Source organism: Vipera berus (genome assembly GCF_964194415.1).
Source record: "Vipera berus genome assembly, chromosome: Z".
NCBI classification, from domain to species: domain Eukaryota; kingdom Metazoa; phylum Chordata; class Lepidosauria; order Squamata; family Viperidae; genus Vipera; species Vipera berus.
In genome coordinates this window covers 17,741,316-17,759,532 of record NC_138205.1, presented here as the reverse complement: position 1 = coordinate 17,759,532, position 18,217 = coordinate 17,741,316, and the positions used below count along the sequence as shown (strand labels likewise).

The following is an 18,217-nucleotide window of genomic DNA, read 5'->3' as shown; positions in this document are numbered from 1 at the left end:
CGGCTCCCACTTTTTTTAATGTGTGATGGAACCGGTTCCCAGTGGCTCTTTTCCTTTTTCAGGTTGCCGACCCCTGGTATAGGGTTTCCTGCCTTAGCAGGGGGTTGGACTAGATGACCTCCAAGGTCCCTTCCAACTACTACTTCTTCTTCTTCTTCTTATTATTATTATTATTATTATTACTCTCCCCCCCCACACACACACACACTGTGTCTGCCTCGCCTGGCAGCTTACTGGCAAAAATGAAGCGGAGGCATCGACATAAGGGAACCGCCCCGGCCCTCTCGAAAAGCCGGGCGTCTCTCAAGCGAACCCCCCCCCCAGCACTCACCCTTTCCCCACTTCCCTCCTCTGAGGCGTCGGGCCAGCCACGCGCTCTCTGCTCCCACCCACCTGGCCAGAAGCCAAGGGCAGGGCGAGGAGAACGTGGTACGCGCAGGATGAACTAAATTTGTATTAAAAAGGGAAAAGGAAAAAAAAAGCAAGCGGGGGCAGTCCAGAGGAGAGGAAAAAAAACAACAACACCAAAAACGTCAGAAGAAATCCTGCGCGCCAGGGAGACCGATCGGCTGCTGCACCCCGGCCCGGCCCTGCGCTGCCAACAGGTAACTCAAGCCGCCCGGCTGGGTGGGCGGGAAGGAGGGAAAAGTTGCGAGTGGGTCGTTCCGAGACCGATCGAAGTGGGAGAGAGAGAGAGAGAGAGAGAAAGAGAGACAGACAGACAGACAGAGACAGAGAGAGAGAGAGAGGGAGGGGTGCGAGGTCTCATCGGCTTAGACTCGGCGAAGGCGGGAAGGCAACGAAGGACAGCAGGCGATCGCTCTACTCTCTGGAAAAGGATCGGGAGAAGGGAGAGAAACGGTGCCGTCCTATCAGACGGCCGACCTACTCGCTCCCCTCCCCGCCATCTATTCTAACCCGCTAGATCCCCCCCACCCAATCCTTTCTCCAGCTTTTCTCGCCCGCCCACCATTCTTTATCATTCGTGCCTTGCTTTCCGGGTGCGGGTCGTTGCCTTCGCTGGAGGTTGTTGTTGTTGTTATTGTTATTGTTATTATTATTATTGTTATTGTCAGTGCGTTTTTTGTAAAAGAAAAAGGTGCCGGAACTCACACGTGTCTTACAACCCACCTTGCCTAGCCTACAAGGTTCCATCCAAAAAAGGTGCCGGAACTCCGTTCTGAGCATTCTATGACAAAAAAAAAGCCCTGGTTATTGTTATTCTTGTTCTTGTTGTTTATTGTTGTTGTTGTTTGGCACTGTATTTTGGCTAGCCCGTTAACAGTAGTCGTACAGAAAAAAAGAGTGTCCGAAGATACCTTTTGCTTCCATCCCTCCATCAACTTTTCATTTAAAATTATTGGGGGGGAGGGGGAGGAACTGGAATAACCATCTCCCAAATCCCCAAATTTCAGCCAATCGTGATTCTTCACAGATTTCCAAAAGGCTAATTCTTGGGAGGCAAGGGGGACGTCGGAGAACTAGCAGAGGAGGAGGCTGGGGTGCGAGAAAGAAAGTTTGGCATAAAATAAACTTTTAGGCCGGGCTTTCAGTTCTGCCCTTATTCCGCACCTAACTATACTGGGGGAAAATCTGGGTGTGAGAAGTTGTAAGGAAGGGAGTGGACGGGTAAGATGCTCCGGGTGTATTAAGGTCTGTGGCATTCCTCACTTCTGCCCTTGCCGTTTGTTGGAGCTGCTGCTAAAAGTTGCCATTCAGCAACCTCTGGAAAACCACAGATTCCCCACATCTAGATTTTGTTCTTCTTAAAATGGGTCTCTTGTATCACAATCAAATGCAAAACCCAACTCACTTATTGTTCAAACACTTGCTGTCCCCTGTTAATTAACTTAAATACAGAGAGCTTTGGAAAAGGGCCTTGCAGTGAAAATGCTGAATTTCATGCAGATCGCCTTATAACTTTTAAGATTTAAATACAGTTAGTCTTCAAGTTAAAACCCCAAATGAGACCAGAATTTCGGTTGCTAAGCAAGGTGGTTGTTAAGTATGTCACGCCCAATTTTACCTTTTTTGCCATGATTGTGAAGTGAAGTGAAGGCAGTTAAGTGGTTGTTAAGTGAATCTGGCTTTCCCCATTAACTGTGCTTGTCAGAAGCCAGTTGGGAAGGTCCCAATGGTGATCACGTGACTCTAGGATGCAGCAATCATTGTAAATACATGCTGGTTCCCAAGCACCCAAAATTTTGATCACATGATCATAGGGATACTGTGGAGGCTGTAAGTGCAAAGAATGGTTGTAGATCACTTTTTTGACTGCCGATGTAACTTCTAACTGTCACTAAATGAATGGTTGTAAGTCAAGGACTGCCTGTAGAACTTTAACGTACAGTTGCAAGAAAAAGTATGTGAACCCTTTGGGATTACGTGGAGTTTTGCATGAATTGGCCATAAAATGCGCTCTAAACGTCATGTAAGTCACAATAGAAAAACACAGTCTGCTTAAAATAATACTACACAAACATTAGCTGTTGTCATGTTTTAATTGAACATAACATGTAAACATTCACAGTGCAGGGTGGAAAAAGTATGTGAACCCCTAGCCTAATGACTTCTCCAAGAGCCAATTGGAGCCAGGAGTGAGCCAACCTTGACTCCAATCAGTGTGATGATATTGGATGTGTTGCTGACAGCTGTCCTGCCCTTTAAAAACACACACCTGTTTTGGGTTTACTGGTCTCAAGAAGCACTGTCTGATGTGAACCATGCCTCGCAGAAAAGAGTTCTCAGAAGACCTACGATCAAGAATTGTTGACTTGCATGAAGCTGGAAAGGGTTACAAAAGTATCTCCAAAAGCCTTGATGTTCATGTGTCCACGGTAAGACAGACTGTCTACAAATGGAGAAAGTTTAGCACTGTTGCTACTCTCCCTAGGCGTGGTCGTCCTGTAAAAATGACTGCAAGAGCACAGCGCATAATGCTTAATGAGGTAAAGAAGAATCCTAGAGTGTCAGCTAAAGACCTACAGAAATCTCTAGCACATGCTAACATTTTTGTTGACACATCTACAATAAGGAAAACATTAAACAAGAATGGAGTACATGGGAGGACACCACGGAGGAAGCCATTGCTGTCCAAAAAAAATATTGCAGCACGTTTGAAGTTTGCAAAAGAGCACCTGGATGTTCCACAGCACTACTGGCAAAATATACTGTGGACAGATGAAACCAAAATTGAGTTGTTTGGGAAAAAACACACCACTATGTGTGGAGAGAAAAAAGCACAGCACACCAACATCAAAACCTCATCCCCACTGTATAACATGGTGGAAGGAGCATCATGGTTTGGGGCTGCTTTGCTGCCTCAGGGCCTGGACGGATTGTTGTCATTGATGGGAAAATGAATTCCAGAGTTTATCAGGACATTTTGCAGGAAAACGTACGACCATCTGTCCGCCAACTGAAGCTCCGCATCGGTGATGCAACAGGACAATGACCCAAAGCATACAAGTAATTCAACAAAACAATGGCTTCAACAGAACAGAATACGCCTTCTGGAGTGGCCCAGTCAGAGTCCTGACCTCAACCCTATTGAAATGCTGTGGCATGACCTTAAGAGATCGATTCACACCAGACATCCCAAGAATATTGCTACACTGAAACAGTTTTTTGAAGAGGAGTGGTCCAAAATTACTCCAGATCATTGTGCAGGTCTGATCTGCAACTACAGGAAATGTTTGGTTGAGGTTATTGCTGCCAAAGGAGGGTCAACCAGTTATTAAGTCCAAAGGTTCACATACTTTTTCCACCCTGCACTGTGAATTTCCATCTTATGTTCAATTAAAACATGACAACAACTAATGTTTGTGTAGTATTATTTTAAGCAGACTGTGTTTTTCTATTGTTGTGACTTACATGACGTTTAGAGCGCATTTTATGGCCAATTCATGCAAAACTCCACGTAATCCCAAAGGGTTCACATACTTTTTCTTGCAACTGTAAATCTGGAGCCCAACGCACACATACTCAGAAAAAGGACTCATTGGCTATATATTTTGCTGAATAACTATGTACAGAATATTGTGCGCTGGAAACTATGCAAACATCTCTTCAAATACAACAGTGCTTGCTTTTAAACTTATGCTGCAACTATTCAAGTTTTCCCTTTAGTTTTTGCAGGGCAGGGAGTGTTGCTAAGTTTGCAGAACTTATTTTTGTACGCAGTTACCTTATAATTATGCAGTGTTAAGCATCTTTGCAGAGTAACCAAACTTTCCAAGAACTGGGGGCCTTTTGATTTAGCAGTCACTTAACTCTTTCACAGCCATCCTAGCCTAGCTATCCTCTGATCACCTCCTGGACTGGAGAAGGTTGTTTACTGCCTGTGTCAGGAAACTCCAATTACTTGGTGGGGAATTAGTCAAGGAAGGGAACGCCTTTTTCGTCTGAAAAACGTCACTTGGCAGTTATGTCCATGTGAAGCAGAAAGCAGAAGAGAATTTTAACAATCAAAGTTTAGAGAATTTCTGTTTACATTACAAATGAAGGAAATGCCCCTTCGAACATAATATTGCCGCATTAATGAAGAAGCAGATCTGAATGCAAAGGCCATCACATGGTAGTTAATGAGATCCGCTAAACTGCAGTCCTATTCTGAGTTGACATATCTGTGGTTATCCTCTTGTTTACACTCATATTGTCCAATTGACCTCCCCCTCCCAGATATATTTGGACTACACCTCCCAGAATTCTCAGCTATAGAAGACTTAGCTCTCTCAGCCCACCAGACTGGGTCTCTTATTTTATTCTGAAATAGGGATACTTAACCTGGAGTCCATAGAGTTGAGTGTCCACGCATAGATTTCACGGGTGTGTTCGTGTGTGTCCGTGGACTTTGATGGGATAACATTTACAACTGATTTCACTATTTTATTTTATACATTTAAAAACATGTTTCTGAGAAGCAGCTTGTAGGTTTCACCTGGCTCACAAAAAGGGCCCAAGCCACAAAAGGTTAAGACTTGTTCAAAACATGACATGAAATGTTTTTTCAAAGCTCAGGAATTTGAAAACCATTAGTAAGACTTGACCCCAAAATGTTTTCTTGCTAGAGGAGGACAACAATGGTGCTATTGTTGTCTCCCACTGCTCAGATGAGATTTTACAAGATTTAGGCCACTTCCATTTTTTTATTTAAGTAATAATATATGCCTCCCAACTCAAAATCATATGATTAAAGCTCAGAGAATTGGTCATCTATGCTAGGAATGAGTAACATCCCAGATATTGTCAAGTCAAAAATTCCAATGCCTCATTGTTGACCAAGCTATGGGTGGGGTTGAGCTACAATTTTCAACAGCCCTGGCCAGCACATTCAATGGCTAGAGCTGAAAGACACCTTGGACTCTCCAAAACAATTGAATTAATTGATTAACCATCTTCCATTCATAAGTTGAAGGTGATGAATTATGCATAGTCCTTGACTTACAACTATTCATTTCGTGACCAAAATTAAATGAAAAGAAAAAAGTGACTTATGACCATTTTTCACACTTACGACCGTTGCAGCATCCCCATGGCCACATGATTAAAAATTGGATGCTTGGCAACTGGTTCATATTTATGATGGTTGCCAGTTTCCTGGGAGATCATGTGATCACCTTTTATGACCTTCTGACAAGCAAATTCAATGAGGAAGCCAGATTCATTTAGCAACCATTTTACTAACAACAACTGCATTGATTTACTTAATAACTATGGCAAGAAAGGTCATAAAATGGAATGAAACTCACTTCACAACTGTCTCACTTAGCAACAGAAGTTTGGCCGAGAGTCAAGGACTACTGTATTAAATCTGTTTTGAATGCCAGATTAATGTGTACATTATTTTTAATGTTCATCTTAAATTGCAAAGGAGGAATGCAACCCATATATTATGGCCAGAATACGGTCATACAAGTAAACTTACTAGAGAATCAGATTTGCTGTTAATGGAATACCTCATGATAAATTTGACAGTGTGGAAGAAAAACACAAATCTGAGTGATGTGCCTCATCCGCGAAGCCATATCGTTAGGGGAACTTTGGCACTAAAACAAACGGGGAAAAACAGCGGCTAGCAATAAGAATCAGATGAGAAAAATGTTCACATTTATTGCTTAATTATAAACTCAGTTCCAGATTTCCTTTCTCTGCTCTGCACTGCCTACTACAATGTTTTTCAGCTTTAGCCATTTTAAGAGTTGTGGGTTCTCCACTGCTGGAGGCTTTCAAGAAAAGTTTGCACAACTGTTTGTTTGAGATGATACAAGATCTCCTGCCATAGGCAAGGGGTTTAAGAGTAGAGGACCTCCCAGGACTGTGATTCTATGATTCTAAGACTTGTGGACTTCCACTCTCTGCATTCTGAGAGCAGAAATCCACATGTCTTAAAGTTGCCATGGAACACTGGATTTCCTCTTTGCCATTTGGAGGAAAACAAACCGTTTGTGAGTGTGTGTGCACATGTGCAGTCTTGATGGGACTGAAAAGGGCGGCAACCTATCTAGGCAATTGCTACCCCTTTCCACCTCCTCCTTCTTGCCCACAGCTCACATAATTTTTAAACATCTGGATCACATTAAGCCAGGCTTACAGCCACAGGAATTTAAACTAGCTGCAGGAACCCCAGATTCTGCTTTCTCTGACGTGGGGCAGGAGGAAGGAGGAAATACGTTGCATTTAAGGAAGGGCTTCAAAATCTGAGCATCCTGAGGCAATTTGGAATAAACTGGCTAAGGTCTGGGTAATGGGAGAAAATTTTCGTTTCCCCCCCCCCCTTTGGATTTGAGATTTGTGAATCCTTGGGAAGTGATATGGGGATGGCTGGATAATAGAGAGAAAGCTTCTGAAAAGCAGAATCCGGAGAGCGCAGAATTTATCAATTTGAGGAGACACAGTGGGATTAATGTTGCTTGGGAAGACAGTAGTTCCTAGTTGCTTTAACCAGCCATGAGGAAGGAGTAAGCTTAATCTATGTTTTTCTTCTCTCCATTCAGCTTCCAGAATGAGTTTCCTTCTCTTTGCGGTCACAGCCCTCCATGTTCTTATCCTCATCTTACTCTTCGTAGCCACCTTGGACAAGGTAAGAAAGAACTGAAATATCCCAGTGTTTAATCTGCAGGTTCAATGTTTCGCTTGAGAGCTGCTTAGCTATTCTACATTCCCTTCCCTTCTGTGCCTAGTACTGTTATGCTACAATTCTCAGAACTGTCCAGCCATCTGGACTTCACAAGGGGTGCTTCATGATTTTAGTAAGCTTGACTCTAGAGACCATTTCCTCTGACTCTTTGATGAGGTACCAGGTTTTAATCAAGGATACTAAATAATTTTTCTCAGCATTTCACTTGAAAGGGAAAAAAAACATAACTATCAGGCATGAAGAATCAAGAACACATGTTAAGTTGCAGTTAAGCTGATTTATTGCTCATGCCTACGTACAAGAATCTAGTCAACTAATGATCAGCACTAAATTGGTGCTAGATAAGAGTCAAAAGAGTTCAGGGGGAGGCTGGATTTGGAACATTTGTGGGAACGTAAGGACTCCAGGGTGATTGCTTCTTTGACTTCATCTCCCCCCACGTTCTGCGTCTTCTCCTACGTCAGCAAGCCATTCTAACCTCCTTATATATTTTAGTATGTGCTCATCACCTGTTTATTCAGGAGATAAAATGTTTGCTGCGAGGATGAAGGTCTTACACATACAGTAATGTGGGTTGGAATTAAGGAAAAAATGCTGAGCAACTTACTTCCACCCCATCATCACTATCTGTTGCTGAAAAAATAGATAAAAACGAAGGACATAGTGAGGTAGTTGGCTTGATTTCACACTTTTTGCATGATAAGCTTGGTCACCATCAAACCACCCCCAGTTATGTGGTAGCAACCCTGGTGTCAAAGAGAAGATGGAAAACACTACTTCATTTTTCAGTTCAGAAAAATAAGAAATTGATCTGCTTTGATTGAAGGCTAAGGATGAGAGGAAGGCTATGTCATCTGGTTGTTTCCTTCAAGACCTGGTTAGCCAAAGACTTTGAGCCAAAGCTAAAGGACAGTTAAAGGATATTCAGATGTGCCCCAGATGATCTTGGCTTCTACACATTTATTCGTTTCTCTATTAAGAATAATAAGATTTATTCGCAAGTTAAATATCTGTGAGGAATCAAATAAACTGATCGGAAGAGAATCCCTTGAAAATGCCAGCCACATTTTTTATTCAAGATAATTGCTCCTCAGATGTCAAGAGCAGAGCCTAAGACAAGGCCACATAGATACTTCAAAGAATCCCCAATGACATTACATTTCTGCCTGAAATTCTTCTTGCTCCTTGCATTTCTAATTGGTGTTTGTTTCTCTCCAAAAGAAGAATATATTTACACATCTGTAAACACACTTATTTGCACATGTTTTATGTTTTGGGAGAGCCCTCTTAAATGGTAAACAAAAATGCATTTGGGAAACAAATGCCAACTAACAACTCTGACTGGGAATATGATACAGCCTGAAAAAGTTTTATGAGCTCAATTTTTTTTAGCATTGTTTTTTGAAGTACTGTATTTTTCTTTTTTCCCTCCTTTAAATTTTAAACAGATTTCTTTAAATAAAAGAAAGATTGTTCTATTCTGCTTTATACTGATCCCAAAGAAAATGTCTCTATCCTCATATTTTGTTAGTCTGACAACTAGTTTGGGGAAGATTATTGATATTAACCCCCTCCGATTTAAGATGGCTTTGTGTGTGTGTGTGTGTGTGTGTGTGTGTGTGTGTGTTTAATGGTGAATTGTCAGTGGCTGCATTTTGAACCTCTGCTGGGGAGACACTCTTGAGCAGAGAAATCTGTGTCTCTTTCCTTGCTTCAGGAATCTCTGACAAATCCTTCAGGACTAGTAGTTTGTTGATTTAAAAAATTACAGAAGCATGCCTGTTAACACAGGAAAAGGCTGGGTTACAACCATGAATCCTGTTTCCATTTTCAACTATTTGCATATATGACTTGTTTAACTCATTAATATTTTTATCTTGAATGAGGAATCTGTACCTTTCCAACAAAACAACATAAGCCAAAATTACCCACACAGCTGAATTCCTCCAGACAGTGTTTTTCAACTTTGGCCACTTGAAGATAGGTGAACTTCAACTCCCAGAATTCCCCAGCCACCAATGCTGGCTGGAGAATTCTGGGAGTTGAAGTCCACGCATCTTAAAATTACAAGGTTGAGAAACCCTTGCCTTAAAATATTAGTGTGTGTTTGTGACATTTGCTGGATACATTATATTGTGTCCCCTGTTGTATCACTTGGGGTGAAAGTAATTTGTTTTTTCCTTTTGTTTTCTCCCCCTGAAACTTTTCCCTTTTGCTGCTCCTCAAACTTGGCATTTTAGTAGTACCGTAGATTAGGGCTGCCACTAATTACACCCTCAGGAGACTTAAATACAGGTAGTCCTCGCCTTACAGCCACAGTTGAGCCCCAAATTTCCATGGCTAAGCAAGGCAGTTGTTAAGTGAGTGTTGTTCCATTTTATGACCTTTCTTGCAACAGTTGTTAAGTGAATCACTGCAGTTGTTAAGTTAGTAATACAGTTGTTGAGTGATTATGTCTTCTCCATTGACTTTGCTTGTCAGAAGGTCACAAAAGGGGATCACACGACCCCTGGGACACTGCAACCGTCACAAACACTTGCCAGCTGCCAAGTGTTCAAAGTTTGATCAAGTGACCATGGGAATACTGTAACAGTCGTTAAGTGTGAAAAAAAGATCGTAAGTCCCTTTTTTCAGTACTGTAGTACTTCGAATGATCGCTAAACAAATGTTTCTAAGTCGAGGACTGCCTGTAATTGTTTTCCCTTCCTTCCTTCCTGGCCATGGGGGAAAAAGAAGAAGAGTCACCTGTTGGATTTCTGCCTGTGTCACACTGAAAAGATGACTGGCGAAGAAGGGGCAGTCTCGGTGTTCTCACACTCTTGTGCTCATGTTGCACAAGGGATGCTGCATGGTCATAAGTCAGTTTTTTCAATGCTGTTGTAACTTTGAACGGTCATTAAAGGAGTAGTTGCAAGTCGAGGATTACCTGTATATGACATCTTTAAAAAAAAAATCAGAAATCCCGCTGTCCACTAAGAGAAGGAAATGAAAGAACAGAGAAAGGGGGGGGGGCAGAATGGCCTCACACCAGGAAAGAAAAATTGAGAAGAGAGACATTCGGGGAAGTTATAGGGAGACAGAGAAATTCAGGAATGTGTGGCAGCCTCCAGGACTTGGCTCTGTCACCACCAGACTGCACATAAAACCAATTAGAGAAAAAAAAACTTGAAGAGAAAAAGTTGCGGAAACATATTTTGGAAAGCCAGAACGTTTTCAAATGCTTCTTGTTCCCTTGCGTCAATTTTGCCTCCCACAGGATGGGGAAACAAATGTTACAATTACAGTACGGGCACTCCTCAGTTATGACCGTCATGAAGCTTGCCCATCATGGTTGTAAGTCGTGACCGTCATAAAATGGGTCTTTCACACGACCGGCTCCATTTCACAACCTTTTTTGCAGTGGTCGTTAAGTGAATCACCATGGTCGTTAAGTGAACCGATGGTTTTTGTATAAAACCAGAAGTGCTGATTTTGGGCAAAACTGTTGTAAAAGGCAGTCACGTGGCCATGGAAAAAAAAATGCAAATGTCCGTAAATGCAGCTGTGTTGCTGAGTGCCCGAGGTTTGGTCATATAGCTGTGAGGAGGCGACCGTCAGAATTTTGAATCCAGGTCATAAGTAGCCTCAAGGTAGGTCTATTTGAACTTCAACTGGTTGCTAAGAGTCCAGTCACAGGTTCAAGGACTACCTGTATAATGTGCAGTTCAATTTCAAGGATTCATTCATTCATTCATTCAGCCTATCTATAGAAGCAACCTGGAGTTAAGGAAAAATTTCCCCAGTGAGAACAATAAACCAATAAACCAGGCTTGCTTTCAGAAATTATGGGTGCCAATCACTGGAGGTATTTAAGAAGAGATTGGACAACCACTTGCCTGCTTGAGTAGGGGGTTGGACTAGAAGACCTCCAAGGACCCTTCCAGCTCTATTCTAATCTATCTACCTACCTATCTATCTACCTACTTACCTACCTACCTACCTATCATCTATCATCTATCTATCTATCTATCTATCTATCTATCTATCTATCTATCTATCTATCTATCTCCCTCCCTCCCTCCCTCCCTCCCTCCCTCCATCTTGCCAAGCTGCAGTTATTACAACTAATGCTGGCTATTGTTTTCGAAGTAGCACACTCAACCCTCTGCTCAATAAAGACTTATCTGTAAAATTACTGGTGTTTCGAAGGGCATGGTGGAAACAAGATTTTATTTGGACTCCGCAACCAGTTATGGTTTGGAGCCAGTTTATTAACCTTCATTCACCTATTTGGAAAGGTGCCTCTCTTCGGCTTCATCTTTTCTGTCCTAACTCCTTGTCTTTGCTTCTTTTTTGTTGTTGTTGTTCTAGTCATGGTGGGTTCTGCCTGATAGAGAAACAGTGAACATCTGGTATGAATGTCTGATGGAAAACCACCACAACTGGACATGTCACCCAGTGTCTGACAGTAGTGAGTATATATTGTGTGATTTGTGGAAATGGCCCAGGACCATCCATGTGAAGCGCTAGTCTAGGGAAATCAGGAGATTCAGGCAGTTCAAATGAGTATAAAGGTTGAGGGCAAGAGAAGAAGGGGACGACAGAGAATGAGGTGGCTGGATGGAGTCACTGAAGCAGTAGGCGTGAGCCTAAATGGACTCCAGAAGATGGTAGAGGACAGGAAGGCCTGGAGGAACGTTGTCCGTGGGGTCGCGATGGGTCGGACACGACTTCGCAGCTAACAACAACAACAACAACAACAAAGATTTATTACAAGCTGAAGCTCTCTGCAAGAATCTGAGCTACTTATGGTTAAGGGAAATGAGCGGGAATTAAGAAGGTATTCAAGGCGGGCTGGATTTAGATCTCTTGTGGGCGCGCAAGGACTCGTGACTTACGATGCGTTTGAACCCTCCCTCGGGCTCAGCCTGGTCAACTTCTACAATCTTCAGGAAAAGGTGAAACTTGGCAAGAGGGTGGAAAGAAAGTTGCACGCTTGGTCCCCATCCTGCTTCAAGATATGGATGCATTTATGGAGCCTTCCCCAAACCAGACGCCCCTCAGACGTTCAGCTCCCAGAATTTCCCAGTAAATACAACTGAAACAAGTTTAGCCATTTGGGCTGCTGGGAAATTTACTGGAGAAGGCAGATTGGTTAAAGATCTGCTCTTAACGGTCTGTTCTCTTCAATGGTTTCTTTCCCCAGAATGGCTTCACGGAGTCCAGGCGTTCATGGTGTTAAGCCTTCTCTTCTCCAGCTTGGCTTTCATTATTTTCATGTGGCAGCTCTACACGATGAAGCGGGGAAGCCTGTTTTATGCCACAGGGATTTTCCAGATATTGACTGGTAAGGGTCCCATTTGAACGTTGCAAAGTCATAGAGCAAGAGAGAGGTGGTAGCACAGGGGTGTCAAACTCAATGTCATTGAGGGTCGCATCAGCATTGCGGTTGCCCTCGGGGGGGCGGGTGGGTGTGGCCTGGGTGGGTGTGGCCTGGGTGGGTGTGGCTTGAGTGTGTATGGCCTACTGGGTGGGTGTGGCCAGCTCTACATCGTTCGCATCAAGGGTGCCTATGGGGGCCTGGGCAGGAGTGGGAGAGATCTGAGGGTCTCTGGCAGAAGGAGGGTCTCTGGGCCAGGGCCAAGGCAATGGGGGCCGTTCCCTCACTGTTTCCAGGATGGCTTCACGGGCCACATGAAACCACTTCGCGGGCTGGATCCAGCCTCCGGGCCTTGTGTTTGACATATCTGTGGTAGCATCTACAAGGAAGGAAGATTGGGACGGAGTTGTGGGGGAGCGGAGGTTTCCATGTGCAAGACGTAAACAGCAAAGGGGTGTTTGCATAGATCTGTGTTTCTCAGCCATAACAACTTGAAGGTGTATGGACTCCCAGAATTCCCCAGCACGTTAAGGTCTAACTTAATCGGAACGATTTCCAAAGTGTTTAGCTACTTTGTTTACAACCCTGGATGAATCTGGTTATGCTCCATTTTGCCCAAATTATCTTTTTTAATATAAAGACCTTGCAAGCCCCAGTTAAGAAGTGAAGCTCAGGAGAAGGAAAGTTTGGCTCTTCAAATAGCCTTCGGAGGGGTGACTTTTAAGAGGGGTGGACTTCAACTCCCAGAATTCCCAAGCCAGAATTGCTATCTGAGGAATTCTGGGAGTTGAAGTCCATCTGTCTTAATGTTGCCAAGGTTCAGAAACACTGATCCTAGCTAATTCCAATCAGAATTACCAATAAGAAGTTGTAGTTCAACAACATCTCAAACCCCATAAGTTTCTCACCACTCTGCCCACTTATCTCTAGTGATGCTGAGATGCCTATTGCAGATCTGAATAGGCGGCTGGTGGGATTTTGCACTATGTAAGAATTGTCTATGTGGATGGGAAGGATGTAATTATCCTTTAGGTTGCTTGCTGAAGATGGGGAAGCAAGGTGGAGCTGTAACTTGATCCTAATTCACCTTTTTTTGCTTCCTTCCCAGCTGTCTCGGTGTTCACAGCTGCCTTGATCTACACTATCCATGTGGACACGTTCCAGCGAGGGCGAACGCCTGGCGGCTCTTACGGTCACTGTTTCGTACTAGCCTGGCTGTCTTTTCCCTTGGCCCTTATCAGTGGGATTGTCTACATCCACCTTCGGAAAAAAGAGTGACTGACAATAAGGAAACCTCTCCATTTATCTTGGAAGGAGACTTGTCCTCCTTTCAATTTAGCTATGCGTTCATTCTTTGCAGTTTTTGAAAGCACTCGTAGCACAAAATTCTATGCAATGGGTAACTTGATCCATGGGGGTTCTTGCACTGTAGGTGCCTGATTTTCGTTTGCATACAGGTAGTCCTCGACTTATGACCACAATTGAACCCAACAGATCCGTAGCTAAGCAAGTCAGCTTTGAAGTGAGTGGGGCCCCATTTTATGACCTTTCTGCTACAATTGCTAAGCGAATCACTGCAGTTGTTAAATGAACCACGTGGTCGTTAAGGGAATCCAGCTTCCCCATTGGCCTTGTTTGCCAGAAACCAAATGGGAAAGATAGAAATGATGATCACATGACCATGGAATAGGGCAACTGTCATAAATACATGCTAATTGCGAAGCACCCAAATTTTGATCAGGTGACCATGGGGAGGCTGCAATGGTCATTAAGTGTGAAAAGCGGTCGTAAGTAACTTTTTTTTCAGTGCTGTTGTAACTTCAAATGATCAATAAACAAATGGTTGTAAGTCAAGGACTACCTGTATTTTTATATACCTCCCATGATATGGGAAGTTAAAGGTGTGCCATCATACACTGGGCATTTCTTTAGTCTCTGAGAGGTTACCATGAATTTAATGCCTGAATATTTTGCTGGCAAAATGATATGACATCATGCCATCCTATCAGCCTATTCTCCTAATATCTGGAGAAAGGTTTTCTTCTTCTTTTTTTGTAATTATGTACATGTACATTATAGCCCCCTTTTACTTTTGCAAATGAGGGAACAATATATTCCTCCTGTAGTTGTTTTTTTTAAAAAAATAATAATCTCCCTTTTTGATAACCTGCAGTATGGCAGTCAACCCCTCCAACTTTTTTATAAAATCATTTTTTATTTGAAATACATATTTTAATGGGAAAAACATGGAGGTGCATTGGTAGTGTAGATATAAAATATATTTCTTTTTAAAGTTTTTGCAAACGGAAGGCAAACTGAAATACAATGTAAAAGGATTCTCGTGTTTGTTTTTTAAACTCATTTTAAAATGGAGGTTAAATAAGAATCTGTTTTATAACGTGTTGGTTTTATAGCAGATATTACTGTCTTTTCACATTTGCCTCTTGGGAGATAAAATACCGTGTGGATAACATTCCTATTAAATTGCAGTTGGAAAAATCACTGAACTTTTTAAAGTTTGAAGAACAAGCCACAGGAGTCTGCTTATTGCTTGTTCAGAAAAGTTTCTAATCATCTTTTTAAAAGTGTCCTCTTATTATTGTATATGTAGGAGCATGTGAGGGAGGTCAAAAAAGTCAAGATGGCAGTCATGACTATACAATTGATCCTCTTTTTGTATACAGCACTTATACAAAATTACTGAGCTTCAGTTATGCACTTGCTATTATACAGCCATTTCTACTTTTTTTTTAAAAAAAAAAAAAACCTCCATTCCCAGAGATTAGCTTCATCCAATTTTTGGAATGCTTCCTTTTCAGAATATTCTACTTAGGAAAAAGTCAAAAGGGAAAATAATTACTTTTAAATAGACTTGTGGGATAAATAAAGGATTTGTTCAATGGGATATTCTTTATTTTGTATCTAAGATCTTTGTTACTCTTTCTTAAAACACCAACTTACTTTACAGTACAGGTAGCCCACATTTAGGAACCAAAACTGGGGCTGGCAACTCAGTAATTAAGCAAAACAGTTGCTAAATGAAAACTTGACTGCTTGTGATCTTACTTCAGCTTCCCTTTGCTTTACAAATCTGTAAAGGTCATAAACATAGAGAATTGACTGCGAAGTTACTTTTTCATCACCATAACAACTGCGAATGGACACTAAATGAGGTGGTCGCTAAACAAGGACTACCTATAACTTTCCGTAACTTTATTCAGTGAGTTACAACCAATTGTAACAATCTGTTCAGTGGATATACATTGGCAACAGTATTTGTTCCCACTCACATTAAAATACATCAGGTTTGGGGTTTTTTCTAGCTTTTTCCAAATGTTTCTCCCTGTATTCTCAACCTCCTGGCTGAGAATTACAGGGACTGTAGGCTGCATATCCAAAAATCTGCAGTTTAAGGAATGTTCACAAAATTATGAGGAATGTTCACAAAATTATACTTGTGTACCATCTTTCTTCAACAGGTTTGCTCTTCGTTCAGCTTGATTGCTAGTGCCAAAATTGATGGTTCCTAGAAATGTCCCTTTTTGTCTTTTTCCAATGGCTTTTATATTTTATACTTATTTTAGAAATTAAAAAGCAATGAAAAGAGTTGACAGAGCTGTATCTTCCTTCTTTGGTATGGCAAATGCTTTTTTACTCCCAACTCCAGAGCTGTGGTGACAGCACAGTGGTTAGGATGCAGTACTGCAGGCTGACTCTGCCAACTGCTAGGAGTTCGATCCTGTCTGGCTCAAGGTTGACTCAGCCTTCCATCCTTCCACGGACTTTACTCTGTAATCCTCTTAGAGAGGGCTGTAAAGCACTGTGAAGTGGTATATAATTCTAAGTGTTCTGTACCAGCCTGCTACCGGCCCTGCAGAAAAGGCAGGGACAACCCCTTTACAAAGGGCAAGAGGCTGGAATTAGCCTGCCAAATTTATAGCTACAAAAACAAGACACAAACCAAGAAACAGGAGCTTTAAGAAACACGAACTATCCAAGCGGTTGCCTTCAGCAAACCAACCCTCCCCACACATTCCCCTTATATAGAGTTCAGGGCGTGGCTTCTCTCTGCCTCCTTCCAAGAAGCCCCATTGCCTTCCTCTGTTTACTCCTAATTGACTGCCTCCTGCGTCGGGCATCCTTGAACAGGGCCAGCTGTGGGTCATCTTCATCCACGAAGTCAGGCTCACACAGCTGGGTCTCCGTGGTGACCAAGTGGGAGGGGCCTGGCTGAGGGCTCTCATCAGCAAGATCTTCAACCCCCTCAGCAAGCTCTTCAACCTCCTCTGAGTCGTCCGACCCAACTGCCGAACCCACAGGCTGACCCTGAATCACAACACTAAGTCCTATTGCTATTGCTATTCTCTTAGGTTTTCACAGGGGAAGCTCGTAGTTAGAGGAGACCGTGAAAGATTATGATTTGGGTAGCTCTTGTTTAGTAAACACAAAGTGACCATCAGCTCCGTCGCTAAATGAGGTGGTCACTAAGCTGAAGATAGTGCAACTGCAACGGGCTTGCTTCTATTTGGTCGTTAAGTGAATCACAATGGGTGCAACATAAGGTGTCACATGACCGCAACTTCTGTGTCCTCCATTACTTTTGCTTGTCAGAAGCCAGTTGTGAAGCATGAACAGCAGTCGTGACTGCAGGATGCGGTGGGGTCCATAAATGTGCCCTGGTTCCAAAGTGCCCAAATGGTGACTGTATGATTGGGATGCTGTGATGGTTGTGCAACAGAATTTGTGTCAGCTGTCTTTTTAAAAAAAATAATTGTAGCTTTGACACTGAACGAGGCAGTCGGTAAGCGAGGATTACATGTAGCAAATTGCAATTTAAAATATAATCCACACAGCTAGTATCAAGGTTAGCCAGAATCCCAGTTGCTGTTGTTCATTCACTACCTTGCAGTCTAACTGGGCAAAGTACTTTTTATTTACAGGAGGTCCTCAACTTACAACAGTTCATTTAGAGACCCTTCCAAGTTACAACTGCCTTGGGAAAAAAAGTGACTTATGACTGTTTTCAACACTTAACGACAGTTGTAGCATCCTCATGGTCACATGATCAAAATCCAGATGTTTGGCCACTGGCGTATAATTTAGAACGGTTGCGGTGTCCTGGGGTTGTGTGATCACTTTTTGAGACCTTCTAACAAGCAGTCAACGGGGAGTCAGATAGACCTAACAACCGTATTACTAACAGCTGTAGTGATTCACTTAACCACCGTGGCAAGAGGTCATAAAACGGGGCAAAATTCACTTAACAACTGTCTCACTTAGCAACAGAAATTGAGGGCTCCCTTGTAGTCGTAAGTTGAGGGCCACCTGTCTCGTGGCATTTGAACATTAAACTGCTTACAAGCTTCACCACAACCGTATTATTTTCATAGATAGGAACCAAGCGGTGGACCAGCCGATTCTCGGGTCCCTCGCATAAAATGGGAACGAGTTGCTTTTGGCCTGCCTGTACAGTGTAATTACTGGACTGTCTGCCTCTGATAAAGTAACCTACTCCCATCCATATTAGGCAAAAAGTGCAGCTTCAAGTCTATGGAGGGTGCTAATTTGCCATCTGGCAAAGCACAGATCTGTGCCTGGGAATGAATAAATATTTAATCTTGTTGAGATCTGAAGATTCTATCCACTGCCAAGCATAAATAGGAGCTGCCTTTTCGTAGGAACACAAGCAATCTTAGGAATAATAGAGCTCAGACTTACAA

At 42.6% G+C, this 18,217-nt stretch overlaps 1 protein-coding gene across 1 annotated transcript; it reads left to right on the top strand.

Annotated features, from left to right (window-relative positions):
• Positions 1-315: 315 nt before the first annotated feature.
• LOC308677900 (epithelial membrane protein 3-like) lies at positions 316-16,379 on the top strand. Its single transcript, XM_081344598.1, has 5 exons — positions 316-605; positions 6,996-7,081; positions 11,489-11,588; positions 12,324-12,464; positions 13,606-16,379. The coding sequence occupies exons 2-5, from the start codon at positions 7,004-7,006 to the stop codon at positions 13,773-13,775; spliced, it is 489 nt and encodes a 162-aa protein (XP_081200724.1). The 5' UTR covers positions 316-605; positions 6,996-7,003; the 3' UTR covers positions 13,776-16,379.
• Positions 16,380-18,217: the final 1,838 nt, after the last annotated feature.

Bases quoted from the DNA above. Each gene is read 5' to 3' on its own strand.
- LOC308677900 (XM_081344598.1), top strand. From the start codon at position 7,004: ATGAGTTTCCTTCTCTTTGCGGTCACAGCCCTCCATGTTCTTATCCTC. The intron at 11,589-12,323 runs GTGAGTATATAT...TTCTTTCCCCAG, and splicing joins TCACCCAGTGTCTGACAGTA to AATGGCTTCACGGAGTCCAG. The intron at 12,465-13,605 runs GTAAGGGTCCCA...CTTCCTTCCCAG, and splicing joins GATTTTCCAGATATTGACTG to CTGTCTCGGTGTTCACAGCT.